Consider the following 19,658-nt stretch of genomic DNA (forward strand, 5'->3'; position numbering starts at 1 on the left):
GACACGAGGTCGGGTTGCAGACAGAAACACGGAGCCACCTCATCACACATTAAAATAGTTTATTTTGGTTGCGAATCCGTAATCGCCTTAAATCAAAATGACATCAGTGCCTGGTCACAAATACAAAAAAAAAAAAAAAGAAAAAAAGAAAAAAGAAAATAAAACAAACGAGACAAGTTTGCCAAATAAGTTAATTTCCCTCCCTCCCCAGTATCAAAAGTGCAAAATATGAACTTTGTTTTCAGTCCCACTTCTCAGGCTGTGTTCGCGTCCTGGTTCTGGCAGGCTCTCAGAGAGCAGAGGAGTGGAGTCGCTGCTCCTGCCACGCTCAGCCAAGGGAAGAGTTGTGCACGACCTTCAGACTCAGGGCCTGCTTCCCTTTGCTGTAAGGATGTTTTGCTTCGGTTTCTGAGTGGGGTGTTTGCTTGGGCGTCACCAAATAGTGCGGTAGGACTGAATTCCCTCAATCTTTGGGTTACGAACTACCATGTGCATAACAATAGCCAGTGCATTTTGCTGAGGACACGTTAGGATGCGGGGTGGGTGGCAGGTTAGAAAAGTCTTGGGGAGGGGGAGGTCACGGCTTGCACTTGCTGGGAGAGGGTGGACAGCTCTCAGGTGTGAGCAGCAGCTGAGAGGCCTCTGACCACACTCCTCTACCAGAAAGCAAGCACCCAGTGCTCCGTGACAGTTGCCACAACTACCTAAATGGATGATTTTAGACCAGTTTGGCACGTGCTGCAGCCCCTGAAAGATTTTCTGCTAAAGAGCAACACGTGGGTGCTGTACACCTGCAGCCGAGTTAATATGGGCTGGCCGAAAGCAGCGAGGGGCAGAGTTACAGCAGCGGTCGCAGCTACAGAGGAGCTGTAGTCCCGGCTGGCTTGGGGGGGCTGCTGCAAGTGCTCAGTCAACAAAACTCAGGCAGACAGGGCTGCTCAGCTGTGCTAAAACAAAAATAAAAGGGTTCCAGCATGCGTGCATCACAGAAATTGTATCCTGAAGGCCATAAGGCCATAGCTTTTTCTTACTTGGGGCAGAGGTGATTCCCTTGCTGTAGTACAACTAGGCACTTTTTTTTTTTCCTAAATTAAGTGTCGAGTTTTCTTCAGGTTCCTGACTAGCTGAAGAGCTGGCAGATGGATTTGTTGATGCTCATTCCCTACCCAAATAGTGTGTGTGTGTGTGTATACATGATTCTATTTGCTTTTACAAGCATTTAAAAGTTACGTGGAGCCTTCCCCTTGGTAGCTGTCCACTTGGCTACGACCTCCTTCCAGCTACCTCCTTGCACAGCGACTTGGGGAGAAGCACGAGCGCACTACAGCGATCGTTCCAGCCCAAATGCCATCAGGCCTCCCAACGGCAGGCTGATGCAGCACTACGTGTGCACCTCGTAGCTTCCTTCCTTCCTTCCCCCTCCCTATTTCTAACATCTCATTCATGCGACAGCACAAGCTGCAGCCCAGAGGCCGCCGAGCTAAAATTAAGTAGCCTCACGTCAGGTCGGGGGGTAGCACGGGCAGCGCTGGGGTCACCCGCTCGGGTGCGGTGGTAACTAAGAAGGCAAGGGTGGAGTGAGCTTTTAGCCAACGCCACGTGCTTGACGAAGTGTTTTAGGATCAGGGGCAGAGCCTCACACAAAGGGCACCCCGCTCCCAGCCTCGTGGTTCGGCAGCCCGGTGACCTGATGCTCTGCAAGCTACTCCCGCAGCAGGTTTTGGGTTCCTGCACTGTGCAGCTGGGGGAGACACCGCAAGGATGTGCCCCGGAGCGGTGTGAAGGGAACACAAAGCCTGCAGGATTTCAGCCCTGGCTGTAGGAAGAAACCCTTTGGCTTTGCTGCATCATCTGAAGAGCTGAAAGCCACTGGGAGCCTGCTGCTGCCGTCCCCTGCCTTACAACCGGGCGGCCTCCTTCCCCCTCGATGCTGGAAGTGGCTGTCGGAGCATTGCTCGAGCAAAGCATAAACCAAGCTGTGCTTTGCAGCTGTTCTAGCTGTACACAGACCTATGTGTTCAAGAAGGAAAAACAAAACAAAAAGCAACAAAAATAAAAGAAAAAAAACAACAAAACCAAGGCAGCCTGCATGTTGAGAAACACAAGTTTGTGGCAGGACCGAAACGGGCGAGATGCTGAAGCATCTTAAACCCGCACCTGAAACAAAACGAGCCTCGCACGTCAGCGACGGTCTGGTGAGATAACAGCACTGCTGGGGCAACGTTTCAAGAACGCGGTCACCGACGAGTTAGGTTCCTCGATACAACGAAAGGTCGGTTTGTACTACGGACGTAAGGGTGTTGGAAAGGAGCCCGAAGCGGCTCCCTAGCAGCTAGGTAGAGTTTCTTTTACACATCTACTGGCTCACAGCAGCGTATGCCTACAATCTGAGGACACAGGTAAAGTTATGGCTCTAAGATACATAAGTCTAAAACCGACAGAAGCAGAAAGGCATCCGGGAAACGATGTGACATTTAAATGGCTCAACACCTTTACAGTATTTACGGCTGTGCAAAACCCCTTCCCCTCCCTGGTTACGGTTTTAGCTGGTGAAGCTGCACGTGGAACTATTACACAAGGAGCAGGAAACATGCAGAGCGCCTACGAGCCCGCCCCGCAGGTGAGTCCCAGCTACAGGTTTGCTACGAGGGAGCTGCTCCCGGCCACCCTCCAGGCCACTTACCCCGGGAAAGCCGATCGGTACGACTGGTGGGAAGCCTTTTGGAGGAGGGTCTGTAGGGTCTTGCCACTGTTACACCATGCACCATGGGCTAAGCACGTGGGGAAGGGGCAGGGGGAAGAGAACCACGACCCGCGCCGTGGAACTGGCCGCGTTCAGTCCGGACCGAGTCGCTGCGGCCGGGAAGTCGGGGATTTTCTTTGACCGAGGAGAAACGAAAGATGGGGCGAGGGTGGCTCGGGAAGCAGACGTGGCAGGATGAGAAGGGGGAAACGGCCTTCTTGGCTCTGCGGCAGCACGGCATCCAAACGTGAGAACGATTCGGTGGAGGGCGTTTCGGCGCGCTTCGTTGCGCTCCAGGGCTCTGCATACGGGGAGAGATTTGTTTCTGGTCGCCGTCCCTCAGAGAACTCATCTGAAAGGTAAGGTCCGTTCATCACGATTGTGTGTTTGTTCCGGAAAGAGCGGTCCCTCGTCATCTTCATAAAAAGTGTGTTAGAATCTCTTTAAAAGCCCTCAGTCTAGCGCGGGCCACGAGGGGATGTAGAACCTCTGTAAGGAGCCCTCGAGCAGGCGTTCCATCCAAAAGGACAATTTATGCAATTTGTTTTTAATGGATCTAGACCCTGGGCTGCAGGAGGATTTCCCTCTGGCTTCGGTGTGCAGCGGGGAATCGTAGTCCTCACACGACCCCACGGTTCCCCCCTCGTCTCCTGATCTGTGAGGCTTAAAGAGGCAGAAGTATTTCTTGTGGCCGTTCAGGGCCAGGACGTAGCCCGTGTAGTCGCGCTCCAGGAAATGTTTGTCGTACTGGTTGGGGATGGGAGCAGCGTCCTGCGCGAACTCCAGCAGGTACTCCAGCCACTCGCGGTGCTTGTCCAGGCTGAGGAAGGAGAAATGAAGAGAGCTGCTCCTGGGAGAAGAGCAGAGGAGAGAAGCAGGATGAGCATGGCTTCCAAGTCAGGCTGCAGGTCTATGGGACAGGGGAGCTGTGTTTCCATAGCTCCTTTTTTTAACCCGCTTCAGTACGGGTGACAATTACTAGCGTGCAGCACCCCACGAGGGTTGGAATGAGGGTACAGCAGAAGCAGGAGCAGTGCTAGACCCGTCCGTCCACCTTCACTGAGTGAAGGACGAGGAAGGCCACTTGTTTTTTGGTGGCTCATCACTGCTAACGTGCATGGAGGCTGCTTTGTCTGCTCTAACCTTTCCCTCTTGGCGGAGCCCAAACCACTCCCAACTTTTCATCAGAGCAGCATTAGGCAAGGAGTTAAAACAGGACCAGAAACCTGAGAAAGGGCCCAACCTACCCTGTGAATGTGTAGACTTCCAAGGCAAACTTCTGGAGGAGGGCGGTTTTCGTGGAGTTCGAGAGGATCAAGACCACATTCATGTGACCAGGCCTGAGGCGCACCAGGTTGCTGTTATAGTTGATGTCTGTGAGCTCGGTCACCTCCACAAAGCCTTTTTTGGGAACCCTGCTGCAACGAAACAATGACCGAGTGAAAGGGGAACAAAGGAACGGCAGCAAACAAGGTCAGGGAAACTGAACTTGTCCCCCTGCCTTATGACAATCATTCCCCAAGCCAGTTTTTTTGCACCTGCAAAAGCCAGAGCTGGATCTTCCTCAACAAGCGCGTCAGACCTTTGCCTTTCCACAGAGGATCTTGTCTGGGGCAAACTCAAGAGGTTACGAGGGGCACAGAGAGGAAGAACGGCTTCTATGTATGATAGGGAGGAGCAGCTGGATGCAATGAGACCTGCTGTAAAGTCCCATTTTATCCTGGATTGTCAACACAGCTGATTTCTCTCCCGTGGTAGTGGGAATTGCTTAATAACTAAATTTCTGAACCCATGTCCCTGCTGCCCAGGGTCCTGCTAAATGCCACTCCCTTGTGCCTTTCTGTGCCCACACTGCCCCCTGCAATGACTGCTCTACGTCCACACAGCTCTGGCGCTTCTCTGCCTAACGCTCTCTGTGCTCCCTCTTTCCACGGTCACTCCCCAAACAGTAACTCAGCAGAAAACGTTCTGGAGAGAATAGAGAGGGAACCTGTTACTCTCTTTGCTGAAGTTGGTGTCGTTCTTCTCAGTCTTTGTGGTCGCCTCTTCCTTCTCAGAGGGAGGAGAGTCTCTCGTGTCGCTGGAGTCACTGCAAAGGAATTATTTGGGGTTTGTTTAAAGGGCCGCTTTGGACAGAGACGCTGCTGGCTGGACTGTAAGGTCTAGGACGTTTTGGCATGCACTCACCTGAAAGCCTGAACAATAACGGTGCCAAAGAGAATGAAGAGCGCAGAGAAGAGCAAGGACAGCAGGGGCATCATTTCTCGCCTGAGGGAAGATTTGCAAACAGCAATCAGCTCTGTGAGCTGCATGGTTTCTGCTTGAATTTCAGCTGCTGCCTGCCTCAAACAACACCCTGCAGTTTCCCCAGAAACTTGGTTTATGTTCAGGGGTCTTAAATTGTGATGCAGATTTGGAGCACTACCCTGCTCCCCCCCAAAAGGAGGAGGAGGACAAAAATGGATCCATTTTAAAGGAAAGCTAAGGGGAAACGGTGAAAAGCAGCAACAGATAGGGCTGGCCTATTTTCAGAGGTGTAATATCCATGCTGTACCTCAAGGCAAGTGCTTGAGGCAGAAGCTATCGTCACTGTGGTGTCACATCTCTCCACCTTAACCTCAAGAGAATACAGGCACCTGCCTATTTTGGTATGTTCTCCATTCCTGTTAATCTGGGCCTGGTTCTACTACGCGTCTGAACAAGAGAGCAGCAATCCTGCTCCCTGTCGAGACTCGTGAGCACCAAATCCATACCAGTTACTGTGAAACAAACTGTCCCAGCAGTCCAAGACGTAATCCAGTGTGGAATAGAACCATCGGATAAGGAACATCTGTTTGAGAAAAAGGCAAAAAGAAAAAGGCGAGTGACAAAACTGTTATCCACAGCACTGATGTGACTCGTACCCCTCTGAACCGAACCCCAGGCCCAAAGCTGCTTGGGAAGCTCTTCCTTCCCCGAGCAAGTAAACTGCTAAGAATTGTGCCTTGTTATTTTAAGGTGTAGTTCCCACTAACGACTGTAACAGAACTGTCCGAGAAGGTTTCACAGGTGTGAAGCAGATGGAAATGCCAAGCACTTACGGGAGCAAGCTCATCGTGCAAGTCTTCCAGGACGGTCTCTGAGGAGAGCAGGCCAGGGTCCGTCCTCAGCTGGTCCAGGAGGTCCAGGAGGATGAAGTTGTCCTCTTTGCTGCCTTGCCAGGCCTCCTCCAAGGTCTTGTAGGCAACCTTTCCTGCGCTGTTGCGCCTCTCCAGAATGACCACCTGGACAAAGCAATGACACGACAGGTGTCAGACAGGAAGGTACTTCTGTTTGAGACAGATGTTACACTGCAAATCCCTGCCCAGAATTAGGAATTAGCTCAAGGTACAGCACCCTATGCAGAGGGATGCGAGTTAAAACAACAGGAGAAAAGAAGCAGCAGAAGAAAACAAAGGTAACGCTCACGGCCGATTTTCCACGGTACTTCTCCTCGTCCATCAGCAAGGCGTCCGCAAATTCCGGCTGCCGCTCGTTATAGATGTGTGCAAACCTCAGCACGTCTTTCGTGTTGGCCACAGCAAAAGTCAAAAACGCCTCGTAAGCCTCAGCAAACTTATCGCCTTCTCCAGTAAGCAAGACCACGCAGTGCCTGGGCAACACAAGGGAGAGGGCAGAGTAAGAGCTCTCTTTCTGCTAGCCAGAACGATCCTGACGGGACAGAAACCCCACCTGTTAGTCTGGGGCATGCTTTTGAAAGCCTGCCTTCTGTGTGATCAGCTCTCCAGCCTGCCACCCCATCTCTCCTTCCTTCTACCCGCCCTCTGTCCCAAGATGTGCCCAGTAAAGGCACAAAAACTGTCAGACTGCACGGACGCCCAGCACCCACCAATGCAGTCATTTCCCTCCTCCCTCTAGAGGTTTTAGGGGACAAAATGGGTTTTTGAGGAACCTTACTTCCGCTGACGGTGCGACTTCTTCACGGGACACAGCTCCTGAAACAGCCTCTGGTTGGTGAGTCTGGCTGCCATGAGGAACTTATTCTGGGAAAGGAAGTCGTCGATGAGTTGCTTCTTCATATCTCGTGCCTAGCGAGGACAAAGAGCAGAGAGGGTCACTAAGAAGTCTGAGTAGAGTAAAGCTGTTGGAAAAATCACAGTCCTCACTGAAACCCTGCCCTGGGACATTTTGAGGCCCTGAGACAAAGACATTACCTGCAGCTCTCCTCGACAGAAGGTCAGCCACCCATACCTGGCGCTTACCAAGCCACCTCCCTCCTAGGTCTTTGCTTTCTTTGCTAAAGTCACAGGTTCCACGAAGAATTAATACTTCTTACTGTAAAATGTGCCACTGGCCAACTTCTCATCGCGTGCTTGCTGAGAAAACCTCTGCGCCCATTTCACAGCCCTACCTGCACGACATCCGCGGGCTTGTCGATGTGCTCCTTGAAGACCATCATGGTCGGAGTGTAGACGTTGATGTTGTACTGGCTGGACAACTCCTCGGTGCCTCTGAGCCCGACGTACACGTAACCAAAGGACAAGTAATCTCTGTACGCAAAGGCGGTCAGCTGGATGGGAAGAAAGCACCGGCACACGTTTACATCAGAGAGCCAACAATGTTTTTTCCCCCAAGTGCTCACATTAATGTGGCTTCGAGAGCACCTCCTGCTGTTTAGATGCCATCGGGTGTGTGCTGGAAGAGGTAACGGCCGCTCTGTTCCCTAGCTGAGCTGCAGTTTGCGTGCTCTTGGTTACCGCACACACAGCCCTAATGGATCCACAGCTTTTTTTTTTCTTTACAAGCTGACATTTTGCACAGCAGCAGGGGTTTCTTAGGAAACGGCCTTTCCAATAACCCAAATTAGGGTGCTGCAAAAAGCTCTCCTTACTAGGCTAGCGTGCTTCTGTGGCTGGCAGCCCCAAAACCTGCCCACCCCTTTACATCTGCTCAAGCCACACCCGTGTCGGGGCAGCGAAGCCACCTCCTCCTCCTGGCCGTGCTGTGTCCAACCACTGTGAATTAACTCGCCCTCTTAGAACGGGCAATACTGTGCAGAGGCAGCGGTCCAGCCCTGCTCACAACAACCCTGCGTTTTCTTTTTGGACAGCTGGGTTTATCAGCGAGTCAAAATCCAGCCCCAGAAATTGCGTTACCTTGTACAATAACGGCACAACCGGCATGTGATCGAACAGAAGGACGTGGGGCTTGTTTTCCTTCTTCCAGTTGGACAGAAAGCGGATGTAGTTTTTATCTGTAATCTTTAAACAGAGTCAGAACGTTAGTGTAGCCTCACGACAGTTAGACACGTGCAGAGCTGTACGATTAGGGGCCTGAGCCGAGCCTACAAAAGCTGCTCAGGTGTCTCAGAAAGGCTGTTGATTTGTCCTTCCAGCTGTCACAGCTGGGTGACAGGACCGCAGCATTCTTCAATGAGGAGGCAGCAGGTAGCTCGTGTCTAGGTTTATGAGGGCTGCACCACGTTACCCCAAGGGACGGAGGGCAGCTCCTGCCAGCTAACAGCCCAAAATGGTCACAAATGTGCAGCTTTCATGTGGCTCTTTTTAGCCACGGGGTGTTACAGCTGCGAGAGCAGCAGACGCTGCACTGCCAGCCTGCATGGGCAGTAGGGCAAGGAGCCCTGCCACAGAGGGAAGAAGTGACACGGAGCCTGTCGTATGCGTGCTTGAGTCACCTCCAGGGTTTGTAGCTGTAGTTACAGCTCTCAGCACACCTTGCTTCCCCAGCCTTGCTCGGATCCTCTCACAACTTGGGCTGAATTAAATGGATTTGACACTGAAACAGCTGAAGAGAGCTGACTACCCAGACACAAGAACCAACCAGCACGCCGCACGCCCCTCTCGCTGACACCAACCTTTTCCACCAGGTTCCCCGGCAGCAGGTTCTCCACGAACTGCCGCAGGTTCTCCCGAATGACGGCGTTGTGGAAGAAGGTTATCTTCCCGTTCATCAGCCCCAGTATCGACGGCGTGCTGTGAGCCCCTAGGTGATGGGCGAGGCGCCTCTCATACCCGGCGTGGACAACTCCGATGCCCACTCCTGCAATGGGAGAGCAAATCCACGTAAAAGATCACGGAGCCAACCCCCCAGAACAGAAAGCTGAGTTTTAAGACTCCTCCTCTTCTCCAGGCCCCTCCTTGGGAGCTGTTTGGATCACAGCCCCTCCTAACTCTGTACTTCCCTACTGAAGTCCCTTGAAACTCATATATTTAAAATCAGTAGTGTTATCAAGGGAGAGAGGGAACGTGCTGGCCTCTTCTGTTCTGCCCGCTGACGTTGCGTGCCCTACAGGAACACCCGCTGGGGGACAAGCAAGCAGGGACCAGAAGGCCTTTGTGTCCTGCTGCCTGTCAAGCCTACATTTTTGGGAACACACATGCAAGAAAAACAAGCTGGGGACGGAGAGAGCAAGTAGGAAGTCTCTTGCTGGCACCCAGGTACATTTCTGATCTGGCTGCTAAGCCCCCAGGTTTCACTTGCAGCCCTTTCAGGTAATGGATTCCCATCGGGTGCTGTATTCTGCAGGGATCTTTGCTTATCGAAGCCATCCAAGTTCAGGACAGAGCCTGCAGCATTCACAGATCAGCCCTCGGCCACACAGTCATTTCTTAGCGTCAGCCTCTGGCTAAATCGCTCACCACACAGACAGGGTAAAAGCACCTTGCCCTCAACGTCCCTGGGGTGCCTGAGGGAATGACAGTGAAACCTCTGCGTACAGAGAGACAAAACTGTGAGTCAGTAGGAGAGCCTGTTTTCTTCCCTCATTCCTAAGGCTTAGCCTCATCAATTACATTGCTATTAACGCCCCAGAAAGGTTTAGGATGGTGGATAAATCTCTGAGGCATTCTGTGGCCTAAATTTAGCCTTCCAAAGCTGAAGGCGATCGCTGCAGCTGTGGGCAGAAAACTTTTCCCCAGCTTCGTTCCGCCGGGAAGCCTTGCCCGACCCAAACGGCCTCGTCCTTACCCAGCGCCTCCAGTTCCTGAGCAACTTCCTTCCACACGGGCTCGATGTGGATGCAGCTGAAGCACCAGTCTGAGGTGATTTTAATGAGGTAAGGTTTCTTGAAGCTATCTGGCACGATGTCGTTGACGTAATGAGAAAAGTGGAGCAAATACTTCTCGTCGGAGGTGTCGCGTCTCTCCGAATTAAAGGGGAAGTGGAAAAAGGACTCATCGAAATAGAAGCCTTCGTGGAAGTGGTGGAACTGGCGATGCTGGTGCTGGGAGAAGCCCTGGCTTTCCCCGGCATCACCGTAGCGATCGAAGTTTGCCCTCTTTTCCTCGTTGGAGAGAATCTGGGGAGCAGATGACAGAAGAAAAGTTGCCTTACGTAAGGTCTGGGTGGCGACGTGACAACGCTCTCCTCAACCACTGAGGGTTCTTTCAGCACAGCACAAAGTGCTGACACGCTCCCTAAGCAGCAAGAAGTCCTACAGAGAACTTCCACGAGGAATAATTTGAGCTGTCCCAAGCAGGGCAGCAGTGACCGTGGCTTACATCAGCCCCAGGACGCTCCCGTGTCTGTGTGACACAGCTGGGGCTGTGTGGGTGCAGCACAAATGCTCTCCTCCTACCTCGGAGGCTTTTCAGGGAGCACAGGGCTCCGTTTGCAAACCTCTCCACCAGCAGCCTTCTTCTGTGTAAATGTCAAGAGAAAAAGCAAAGCGGCGTGCACCACAGGTCCCTCAGCTTATTAATTAAAGCTTTGATGGGGCTGAACACCGAGAGCGCCTTACCTCGTAGGCCTTGCTGATCTGGATGAATTTGTCCTCTGCTCCCGGGTCCTTGTTTTTGTCGGGGTGCCTGGGGGCAGAACGAGGGACAGGGGCTGTATTCCTGCGGGAAGGGGCTGGCAGCTCCGGGGGGAAGCCCAGAGTCCTGCAGCACCTGCCTGAGCCAGCCTTCCACACTGGGGCCTGGCTTTGACAGTGGGGTCGGTTTCCTCATCCCAACCCCGCACCCGGGGGTGTCCCCAATTCACCAGGTGTTCCCTGCCACACCGGAGAGGTCCTCGGGCCGAACAGAGGGGCCGTCTGGATGGATACCAGGGCCCTGACTGGGTCCTGAGGCTGTTTGACCGGGTACAGAAGCCCTATGGCCGGGTACCGGGGCCGTTTGGATCCATATGGGGGCCCTATGACAGGGTACTGGGGCCCCGTGGCTGGCTACCGGGGCCATTTAGATGGGTACCAAGGCCCAGCGTCCGGGTACAGGGACCCTATAACCAGGTACCGGGACCCTATAACCGGGTACTGGGGCCACTTGGATTCGCACTGGGGCCCTATAACCGAGCACCTTGACCCTATAACCGGGTACCGGGGCCCAATATCCGAGTCCCGGGGCCCTACGGCCGGCTACCGGGGCCATTTAGATTCGCACCGGAGCCCTATAACAGGGTCCCAAGACCCTATAACCGAGCCCCGTGACCCCATAACCGAGCCCCAGGACCCCATAACCGTGCCCCCTCCCCCTCCCCACACCCCCCCCCATATACCACTCCCGCGCCAGCCTCTTGTACGCCTTCTTAATATCAGCCTGGCTGGAGCCTCTCCCCACTCCCAGCACCCGGTAGGGGTCGAACTCGGCCTCTCCGAGCGCCGCCAGCAGCAGCAGCAGGAGGAGGGCGGCGGCGGCGCAGGCCGGGCCCGTGCGGCCCAGCTCCATGGCGGGCCCCGGCCCCCGGCCTAGGCCCCGGCCCCGGCCCCGGCCCCGCGCCGCTTCCGGCGCGCCCGCCCCGCCGTTGCCATGGCAACGGCGGCGCGGGGGATGCCGGGAAGGTGGCGGTGGCGGGGGGGGGGGAGGTGGTGACGGGGCCGCCATGGAGGAGCGGCGGCGGCTGGCGCTGAGGAGGAGCCGGGTGCTGCTGGTGGAGCGCCTGCGGCCGGAGCCGCTCTGGGAGCCCCTGAGGGAGCGCGGGGTGTTCACCGAGGCCATGCTGGAGGAGCTGAGGGTGAGGGGATGGAGGTGGGGAGGTGGGGAGTACCCCCCTCACCCTTGAGGCCTGCCGGTACCGTGAGGTGGTTGGGGTGCCTCAGGGAGGCTGTCAGCCGTGGGAAGGGTCCTGAGGTCCCGCAGCCGGGTATGGGGTGCTGAGGCTGCCTACTGGGACCCTACAGCTGGGCACTGGGGCCCTACAGCCGTGTATGGTGCTCTGCAGCTGGGTACGGGGTGCTAAGGCCGCCTACCAGAACCCTACAGCCAGGTACAGGATCCTATGGCTGCCTACAGGGACCTTAAACCGCCTACGGGGGCCCTGCAGCAGGGTATGGGCCCCTACGGCTGCCTTCAGGGGCCCTACGGCTGGGTATGGGGCCCTATGGCCGCTTTCTGGGGCCCTATGGCTGGGTACAGGGCCCTACAGCTGCCTACTAGAACCCTACAGCCAGGTACGGGTCCCTACAGCCACCTACTGGGACCCTACAGCTGGCTATGGGGTCCTATGGCCACCTACTGGGACCCTACGACTGGGTGCAGGTCCCTACGGCTGCCTACTGGGACCCTATGGCCAAGTATTGGTCCCTATGGCCACTTACTGGGACACTATAGCTGGTTATAGGGCCCCACAGCTGTGTATGGGATCCTACAGCCGGCTACAGGGGTCCTGTGATCAGGGGCATCCCCTTGTCCTGCTCCCCCCTGCAACTTAGGGCCTGTTCCCTGGCTGTTTCTGAGGCACCTGAATGGGGACTGCAGGGGGGCACGGCTGGTGGGGTGCCTCTGAGCCTCATCCTGGTTTTTTTTGCCCCCACAGAGTCACCGCACACGCAGGGAGCAGGTCCGGCAGCTGGTCATCGACCTGGAGAGTCGTGGGCAGCAGGCCTTCCCCGTGTTCCTCTCAATCCTGCGGGACACGGGGCAGGGAGAGCTGGCGGATGCTCTGAGCGAGGCGTGCGGGAGCCTGCCCTCACAGCCCATCAACCTGAGGCCTGTGGAGCTGGAGCCGAGTGGAGAAAAGCGTGGTAAAAGTAAGTACTGAGGTGGTTCTGTGCCTGGTGAGGTGCAGGACAGGGGGTGGCAGCCAGAGCTCCTCGTGCCCTGGAAGTGCAGTGGGCTGGCGAGCAGGCTGTGAGGTCCTGGTTTTGTTATCCTGGAGCATGGAGCATAGAGGGGATGCTGCAGAGCTGCTGGGAGCACGTCATCCTTCCCAGCAGGGGGGATTGTTAAGCTCCAGCTGCCCTCTGGCAGCATCACGAGCCACCTTCCCCTTCTTTTTGCTCTGACCCCTCATTCTACCCCCATTGAAAATGGATTTTGTTTCGTTCTTGCTATTTCTGTCTCATGCTCTGCTGAACCTGTGTGCAGCCCCACAGCTTGTGTGCATCTGTGTGCAGACCCAGCTGGTTTTTGAGCCCAAAAAGGGAAAACTGGAAGCGATGTCATATCACCCCTTTGCAGCAACGTTGCTGCAGGCTCTGGCCCTTTTGGGAAACCGAGGCTGTTTGCTTCTAGTGTGAAGCAGTGGGGGAGGAAAGAGGTGACTGTCCTGTGCTGTTACAGGTGAGAGCACCGTGGAACGCTTGTCCATCCCGGTCCAAGACAAGAACGAACAATTTCGAGCGCCTCCTGCACCAGCCCAGGGTAAGCAACGTCCCAGTAGCCCTTAGGAAGGTCTCAGCACCCCGTCAGTTCCTTGTTCCTCCTGGCACACCGTCAGGAAGCTCGTTACTGCTCCCTTTATGGGAATTTCCAACCATCTCAGAGGAGTGCCAGGCTGGAGGCAGCTCCTCCCAGATAACAGCGCCCTGTTCTGCCCAGGGCATTCTCAGGCAGAGCCAGGCTGGCCCCTGTGCTGCTTTTGGGAAGGGGGAATTCACTCGTGTCACCCCCACCTTACAGCTGACATGTGAAGAAGGGATATAACAACTCCTCGTTAAGTGTTAACTTCTCTGTTGTGTGTTGTAGGTTCAGCTGTCGACAAGAGCGACCACAATCTGGTTGGTATTCTAGATCCTTTTTTGCCTTCTTTCTATTCCAGTTTGTCTGTCATTGCACCTGAGTTCTTTATTGCCATTCGTCTTGGGGGTTCTGTGTGCGTCGTGTGTAGGAGCCCGTGCCCTACGAAGTGAAAAGACACAGCAGGGTTGAAGATAATAATGTTTATCCTCAGAAGACAGAGTCAAACATCAAAAAGTGAGGCTTGTTGAGGCTTAAACTTGTATTTGGACTGAAGGAGTCCCACAGCACAAAGCTCCACAGCTGCTGCAGCTGTGACAGCCACTTCTCACACTCCACGACCCAAGGAATTGCTGTGGGCTGTAACCAGGCCGGGTGGCTCAGGGAGGGTCAATGATTAGCCAGCTCCTCCTTAGGATCACCGTAGCTGTACCACAAATAACCCAACATGGAGCTAAACGTGGCACTTAAACAGTTTCCAGCAAGACAGCTAATAATTTCCTCAGGCACCCAGGCGTGTATTGTCTGTGAGGCAGTGTTGTGACTTGGTAATCACGGTGTTGAAAAATAGAAGCAGGGAGAATAGTAACAAGCACGTGCGGCAGCTTGAGCGCACCAGGAGGCTCGCAGCGAAGCAAGCAGTCAGGGTTTGGAAAGGTGTTTTTTGGGAGCCACCTTCTGAGCACGCAGCTCGCTTGCTCCTGATATGGGGTGGATGGTTTGGCCGCGTGAAGCTCGTGGCTGTGTCAGTGGAAGGGTTTGGGAAGCTCTCCCAAATTACTGCTCTGCTGTAGTTGGTGCACGGTCTGAGTCTCAAGGAAGTTGATCTGCCTGGAGTCTTGGCTCATCGCGTGTGCTCTCTGGGTGAGTGAGCCTAAAAAGCTCCTGGAAACTGACCCACAGAATCATCTAGGTTGGAAGAGGCCTCCAAGATCACCCAGTCCAACCTCTGACCTAACACTAACCACTCCTCCGCTAAACCATATCACCGAGCTCTACATCTAAATGTCTTTTAAAGACTTCCAGGGATGGTGACTCCACCACTTCCCTGGGCGGCCCATCCCAGTGCCTCACAACCCTTTTGGTAAAGAAGTTCTTCCTAATATCCAACCCAAACCTCCCCTGGTGCAACTTAAGCCCACTCCCCCTCATCCTACACTAGCAGAGCTGTGGAAAAACTGTGAGATGAGCTGCTTTAAGACCTCCCATTCTTGTGTCCCACCTGGCTAGCTGCAAACGCTCTGAGTATAAGAGGGTGTTTAAACGTGACTCTTCTAAAAATTCCCTTCTGGGTTTGTGCGTGCCAGGTGTACCAGCTGAAGGCAGACCCGTGCGGACACTGCCTGATCATCAACAACATCACCTTCAGCCCAGACTCCGGTCTGTCGACTAGAACTGGATCTGATGTGGACTGCGAGAGGCTGGAGAAGCGCTTCAAGTCCTTGTGCTTCCGCGTCCAGACCTTGAGGGATCTCAAAGCTCAGGTGAGGGTGGCAGAAAGGAGCCAATTCACCCTGCTGGCTGAGTTTTGGTTCCAGGATGTGATTTATAGGGAAACTGTGAGGCTCTGTTTCCATCGTAGCTCTGACAGCCTCTGTTTTGGGTGTAGCCAGGGGTTTGATTTGCTTATCTGTGTGTGCCTCAATTGCTGCTCAGAGTTGTGAAGGGCAGGCAGGCAGCCAGAGCAGCTGTCAAAAGTAAGGCGAGGTGATTTGCTTGCCAGCCCACCTCCTAATCAGGAGCAGTGCATCTCAGCAGGTGAGTTGTGTAGAACAATATTTCTGTACGTTGCTGCACTGTGAAGGATGCAGCGAGGAAAGAAATCTCTTTACCTAAAGCGAGCGATGTGAAGTGACAGAACTACAGAAATACTCTGCTTTGGGGCACGTGTGTGGGGTCTGTGTCATCCCACTTCTGGACAGAAAGCAGCAGAGAGATCGACTGGATCCTTCTGAGCAGCACAGCTGGGACAGGCCAATAGGGCAGAGCCCAGGTAGTAATCTGTGGCCAGCGTGTGGTTTGCAAACCCTTACTGTGATGTTTTTGTTGTAGGAAATCAATGCAAAGCTGCGCAGTCTGGCGCAGCAGGACCACAGTGCCCTGGACTGCTGCCTGGTGGTCATCCTGTCCCACGGCTGTCAGGTAGGTTTGCCTCTCTTCCGAAGCAGCAGGGAGTTAACGCTTTCATATTTGGGGGAGAGAAAACCTCAAAAAAAAAACATGTAAAAACTGCAGCCCGAGCCAGCGGTGCTGTTCCAAAGGTCAGGCAGCCTTTGGACAAGTGCTCTCAGCTTCTGAAGGCAGCTCCTGCAATTCAGAACCAGATGGTGGGCATAGAGCAGAGGGAGGTGGTGCTGACCTTTGTGCCGTAGTTCCTGAGCCCTTCCTGGTTCTCCAGCTCTACTAAAGGCCCAAATATCCCAAGTTGTAGGCCTCGAAGCGAGAGGAGAGCAGCTGTTCGCAAAAATGTTGTACGTTGTGTGCCCTTTGTCCCAGAGGGTAAAGAAGCCCCTTGCAGGAGGAGGTGGAATAGGAGCTGGATAATCAGGGAGGTCGAATTTCTGGGATTTAGGATGTTTTAGATGCCTTCTGGGCATCCCTTCACTGTTTCAGCACGCATAATTGCACAAATATGAGGAAGTGAGATGTATTCTGGTAACTTTATGCTGGAAAGAGACAGAAAAGAGAGCACCCGTGCAGAAACAGGTTTCCTCTGAGCTCACCGTTCTTTCTGTGTTAGTAGCTCTTGGATTTTCCTCTTTCAGACAAGCCATAATCAGTTTCCTGGAGGGATTTATGGAACGGACGGAATAAGTATTCCAATCGAAAAGATTGTGAAACATTTCGATGGGTCCAATTGCCCAAGTTTGAGAGGAAAACCCAAACTCTTCTTCATCCAGGCCTGTGGTGGAGGTGAATCTTTGTTTTAGCTCCAGACGTGTAAGCAGGCTGTTCAAACACAGTTAGGCTTTGGCTTCTCCTTCCTGTTCTGTCCATTGCTTTTTCCTCCAGCCCTTTTTTGGTGTTCCCAGCTGTGTATTCTTACTTCTAATGTGGGTCGAGTCAAAGGACTCGCACGTGAGCATCTCACAGGAGGACAGAACCGGCCTGTGCGTGCTGGAGTAGTTCTTTCACACAACTGGGAATGCAGCACGGGAGGAGGGTGTGCTGCCTGCCCCAGGTATTTAGCCATGAGGTTAGCAGGGAAGCACGGCCCGAGGGCACCTGCGTGAATATCCTGATAGCACCAACTCCAGCAGTAGGGCCAAAGAGCAGAAAAGCTCTGTTTGGTTGGAGGATTTCCTTAGGAAAATAGCATTTCTGTAACAGCATTTCTGTGCTTTTTTTTCCCATCACTTGATAATGGAGGATGTACGATTGCTGAATGTGTCAGGAGAGCAGCGGGGTTTCTTGTTCTGCTTTTTGCAGACCAGAAAGATCATGGATTTGAAGTGGATTGCGATTCACCCGAAGATGAAACTTGCAGAAGTTCCGTAGAGTCGGACGCGACTCCTTTCCAGGTTCCCTCGGGTAATTTGGATGAGCCAGATGCCGTAGCCAGTTTGCCCACACCCGGTGACATCCTGGTGTCCTATTCAACCTTTCCAGGTGAGATAACTCGTGCAAATCATTCGCCTGGTACAGAGCAATTGGTGCCAAGGGTGCTAGACTCGTACCCGAGCCGTCCTCCTAGTTCTGCAGCCAGATTTTGGAGATCTGGGGGAGGCAGCTGCTGCCAAACTGCCATGTCACGATGTGGTTGGTATCCGTCATCGTACAAAGATAGCCGTGTTCTGCACGCTTGTTTGGCACTAGCTGGCCCTTTCTTAGCAACAGTTGAGCCTCTTGCAGCATCAAGATGAGCAGATCTTTCACAATATCAGGCAGAAGCAACGGGTGTGAAGAGATTTTGGATTGGTTTGCTGAGTTGGTGGAAGATTCTGAGCTTCATGGCCAAAGTTAGGGGCAGCTGTCTGATGGAGAGGGCACTTGGAGGTGTGAAGCAAAATAAGAACAGCTGTAGGAGTAATTTCTCCTCCTCTCTCTGAAGGTTTTGTCTCCTGGAGGGATAAGTCGAGCGGATCGTGGTATGTGGAAACGCTGGACAGCATGCTGGGACAGCATGCCCATTCTGAAGACCTGCTAACCATGTTGGTGTGGGTAAATGTCTTTTTTTTTTTTTTTTTAATTACTTTATTACTTTTTCTCCTCCTGTTTGTAGTCTTGAAAGAGATGAAGGCAATAACCAGAGCTGCCATCAGTCAGGGCAGGCAGGCCTACATTTGTAAAAGGAGTGACATTACTGAATGTAGTCTTGAAAACACAGCTTTTAGTTTGTCAGGAAAATCCCCCCCCCAAAAAAAAATTGCCTTAAAAAAATTGTCAGTTTGCCTTAAAATCGCCTTAAAAAATTGTCAGTCCCACGCTCAGCACCTGAAGCTGTCCTTCTGTTCCCAGGTGGCAAACGTCGTATCTGCCAAGGGGAAGTTCAAGCAGATCCCGGGCTGCTTCAACTTCCTCCGTAAGAAATTCTTCTTCATGTGCAAGTGACAAGTGGGCGCTGAGCTCCCCTCCGACGTGAAAATCACTTCCCCATGGCTGGACAAAAGCTGTGCCTGCTGTGGCTCAGACCGAGTGCTCCCAGTGGCCTCTGTCTGTCTGTGGAGATGCTCGTCTTGAGAAATCTGATCTGTGAGCAGCCATCACTGTGAAACAGCAATAAAATGAGGACTGGCCCTGTGCTGGCGATGAGGAAGGGGCATCTGAAGGAATCGCCTTTGCCAGGACCATCAGCCCCATCCTCTGTTCACGGGGCCGGGGCCTCTACCTGGCCGTGACGTGGCTGCGCTCTGCCTCTTGGTGCTGGTCTCTGGTGATCGTGTTTGTGTCCTCTGCTGCCTGGCTAGCTGATTGAGGGAATCAATGGAATCGACCGATGGAATAAATGGAAAGGAATGATTTCTCCAACAACAATTTTTCTTTCTCAATAAAACAAAAGGCAAAAAATCTTTTCCATTGTGTTGTCATCCGTTCCCTCTCATGTGTGCCCTTTCAGCATGTGCCAGAGGCTAAATGTGTAGCCTAAGCGTGTAGAAATGCCTAAAGTGTGCAGAGCAAGAAACCTTGCTCGAAAAGTTTAGTCTTCTGCTGTTAACGCAGCAGAGAAGGGGGAGCATGTCCTTCAGAGGAACCATGTGGATGCTGAAAGCGCGTTACTGCAGGAAACTGGTGAGGATTCCTTCAAATATCAGTTCTGGTAGCATCAAAGCCTTTGCAAGGTACTTCATGTAGTTGTGATGACATTTTCAGGTCACAAACTGTATGTGTTTGCAAGTTAAAGGGAAGGCATCTGTAAGCCTGAGGAGCCACAACTGTGTTGTGGCAGGTGGGGAAGGGATGTGCAGGCTGGCCATCGCCCTCCTGGCCCGATTCCTGTGGCAGAACAAGGCCAGGGTGGAGAGAGCTGCTCCAACAGCCACATGGCCACAGCACTTGGGTGGGTCTTCACAGCTCCTTTTTGGTGCACGAGGCTTTCAGCACTTCAGAAGCCCCGTGGGGTTGTTTTCAGCACTGCAAATCCAGATCGCACTGTGGTCTGTTTCCCCGACATTGCTAGCAAAGGGGTGTTTGCAGTGACCAGGGGCCGTGTGATGCTCAAATGTGTACCTTTACCCTTATGTGTACTTACTTTTGCTATAAGGTTATGTACGAACATTGTGTGTGCAAGTAAAAGAAAAAGTAAGGTAAGCAATCAGCGCTGTACTTCTGTACAGGAAAGATCTAAGTAGGTTATCCACATGTATTTAACCACTCGCAAATGATAGTGTCCGTTTCTGTTTACAAAAACGTATAACCTAAAAAATGCATTCATTTGACGACGTGAGGTCATTACTGGAACAACAGCAAGGTGTAAACACGCTCGTGTAACGGGCAACAGCTTTTGCATAACCAAAGGTTGCGTGGAGGATCTCATCGTAACTACACGTGGGTTGTGTATGAGGAGTATGGGAGTTGTTAAA

The 19,658-nt window shown here is 53.2% G+C and overlaps 2 protein-coding genes across 3 annotated transcripts; one reads left to right on the plus strand and one right to left on the minus strand.

Moving 5' to 3' along the window:
• Positions 1-42: 42 nt before the first annotated feature.
• Positions 43-11,690, minus strand: DNAJC16 (DnaJ heat shock protein family (Hsp40) member C16). 2 transcript variants are annotated; one of them, XM_084495181.1, is made up of 14 exons: positions 11,240-11,690; positions 10,482-10,548; positions 9,710-10,040; positions 8,598-8,782; positions 7,879-7,983; positions 7,134-7,292; positions 6,680-6,810; positions 6,191-6,374; positions 5,824-6,006; positions 5,497-5,573; positions 4,931-5,011; positions 4,734-4,832; positions 3,991-4,158; positions 43-3,593 (listed from the first exon to the last, which is right to left on the minus strand). In XM_084495181.1, exons 1-14 carry the CDS (start codon positions 11,677-11,679, stop codon positions 3,197-3,199), a joined length of 2,607 nt encoding a protein of 868 aa, XP_084351307.1. In that variant the 5' UTR covers positions 11,680-11,690; the 3' UTR covers positions 43-3,196. The 2 variants fall into 2 exon arrangements, with proteins under 2 accessions (XP_084351307.1, XP_084351306.1); XM_084495180.1 differs by having other exon boundaries at positions 3,991-4,161.
• A 269-nt stretch (positions 11,691-11,959) lies between these two features.
• On the plus strand, positions 11,960-18,189 carry CASP9 (caspase 9; the record flags this gene model as incomplete). The annotated part of the gene is made up of 11 exons (XM_084494778.1): positions 11,960-12,049; positions 12,497-12,710; positions 13,243-13,323; positions 13,648-13,679; positions 14,946-15,122; positions 15,691-15,780; positions 16,135-16,137; positions 16,404-16,551; positions 17,068-17,247; positions 17,690-17,799; positions 18,097-18,189. 11 exons carry the CDS (start codon positions 11,960-11,962, stop codon positions 18,187-18,189), a joined length of 1,218 nt encoding a protein of 405 aa, XP_084350904.1.
• Positions 18,190-19,658: the final 1,469 nt, after the last annotated feature.

The sequence above is a fragment of the Aythya ferina genome (assembly GCF_964211825.1).
Source record: "Aythya ferina genome assembly, chromosome: 21".
In the NCBI taxonomy this organism is placed as follows: domain Eukaryota; kingdom Metazoa; phylum Chordata; class Aves; order Anseriformes; family Anatidae; genus Aythya; species Aythya ferina.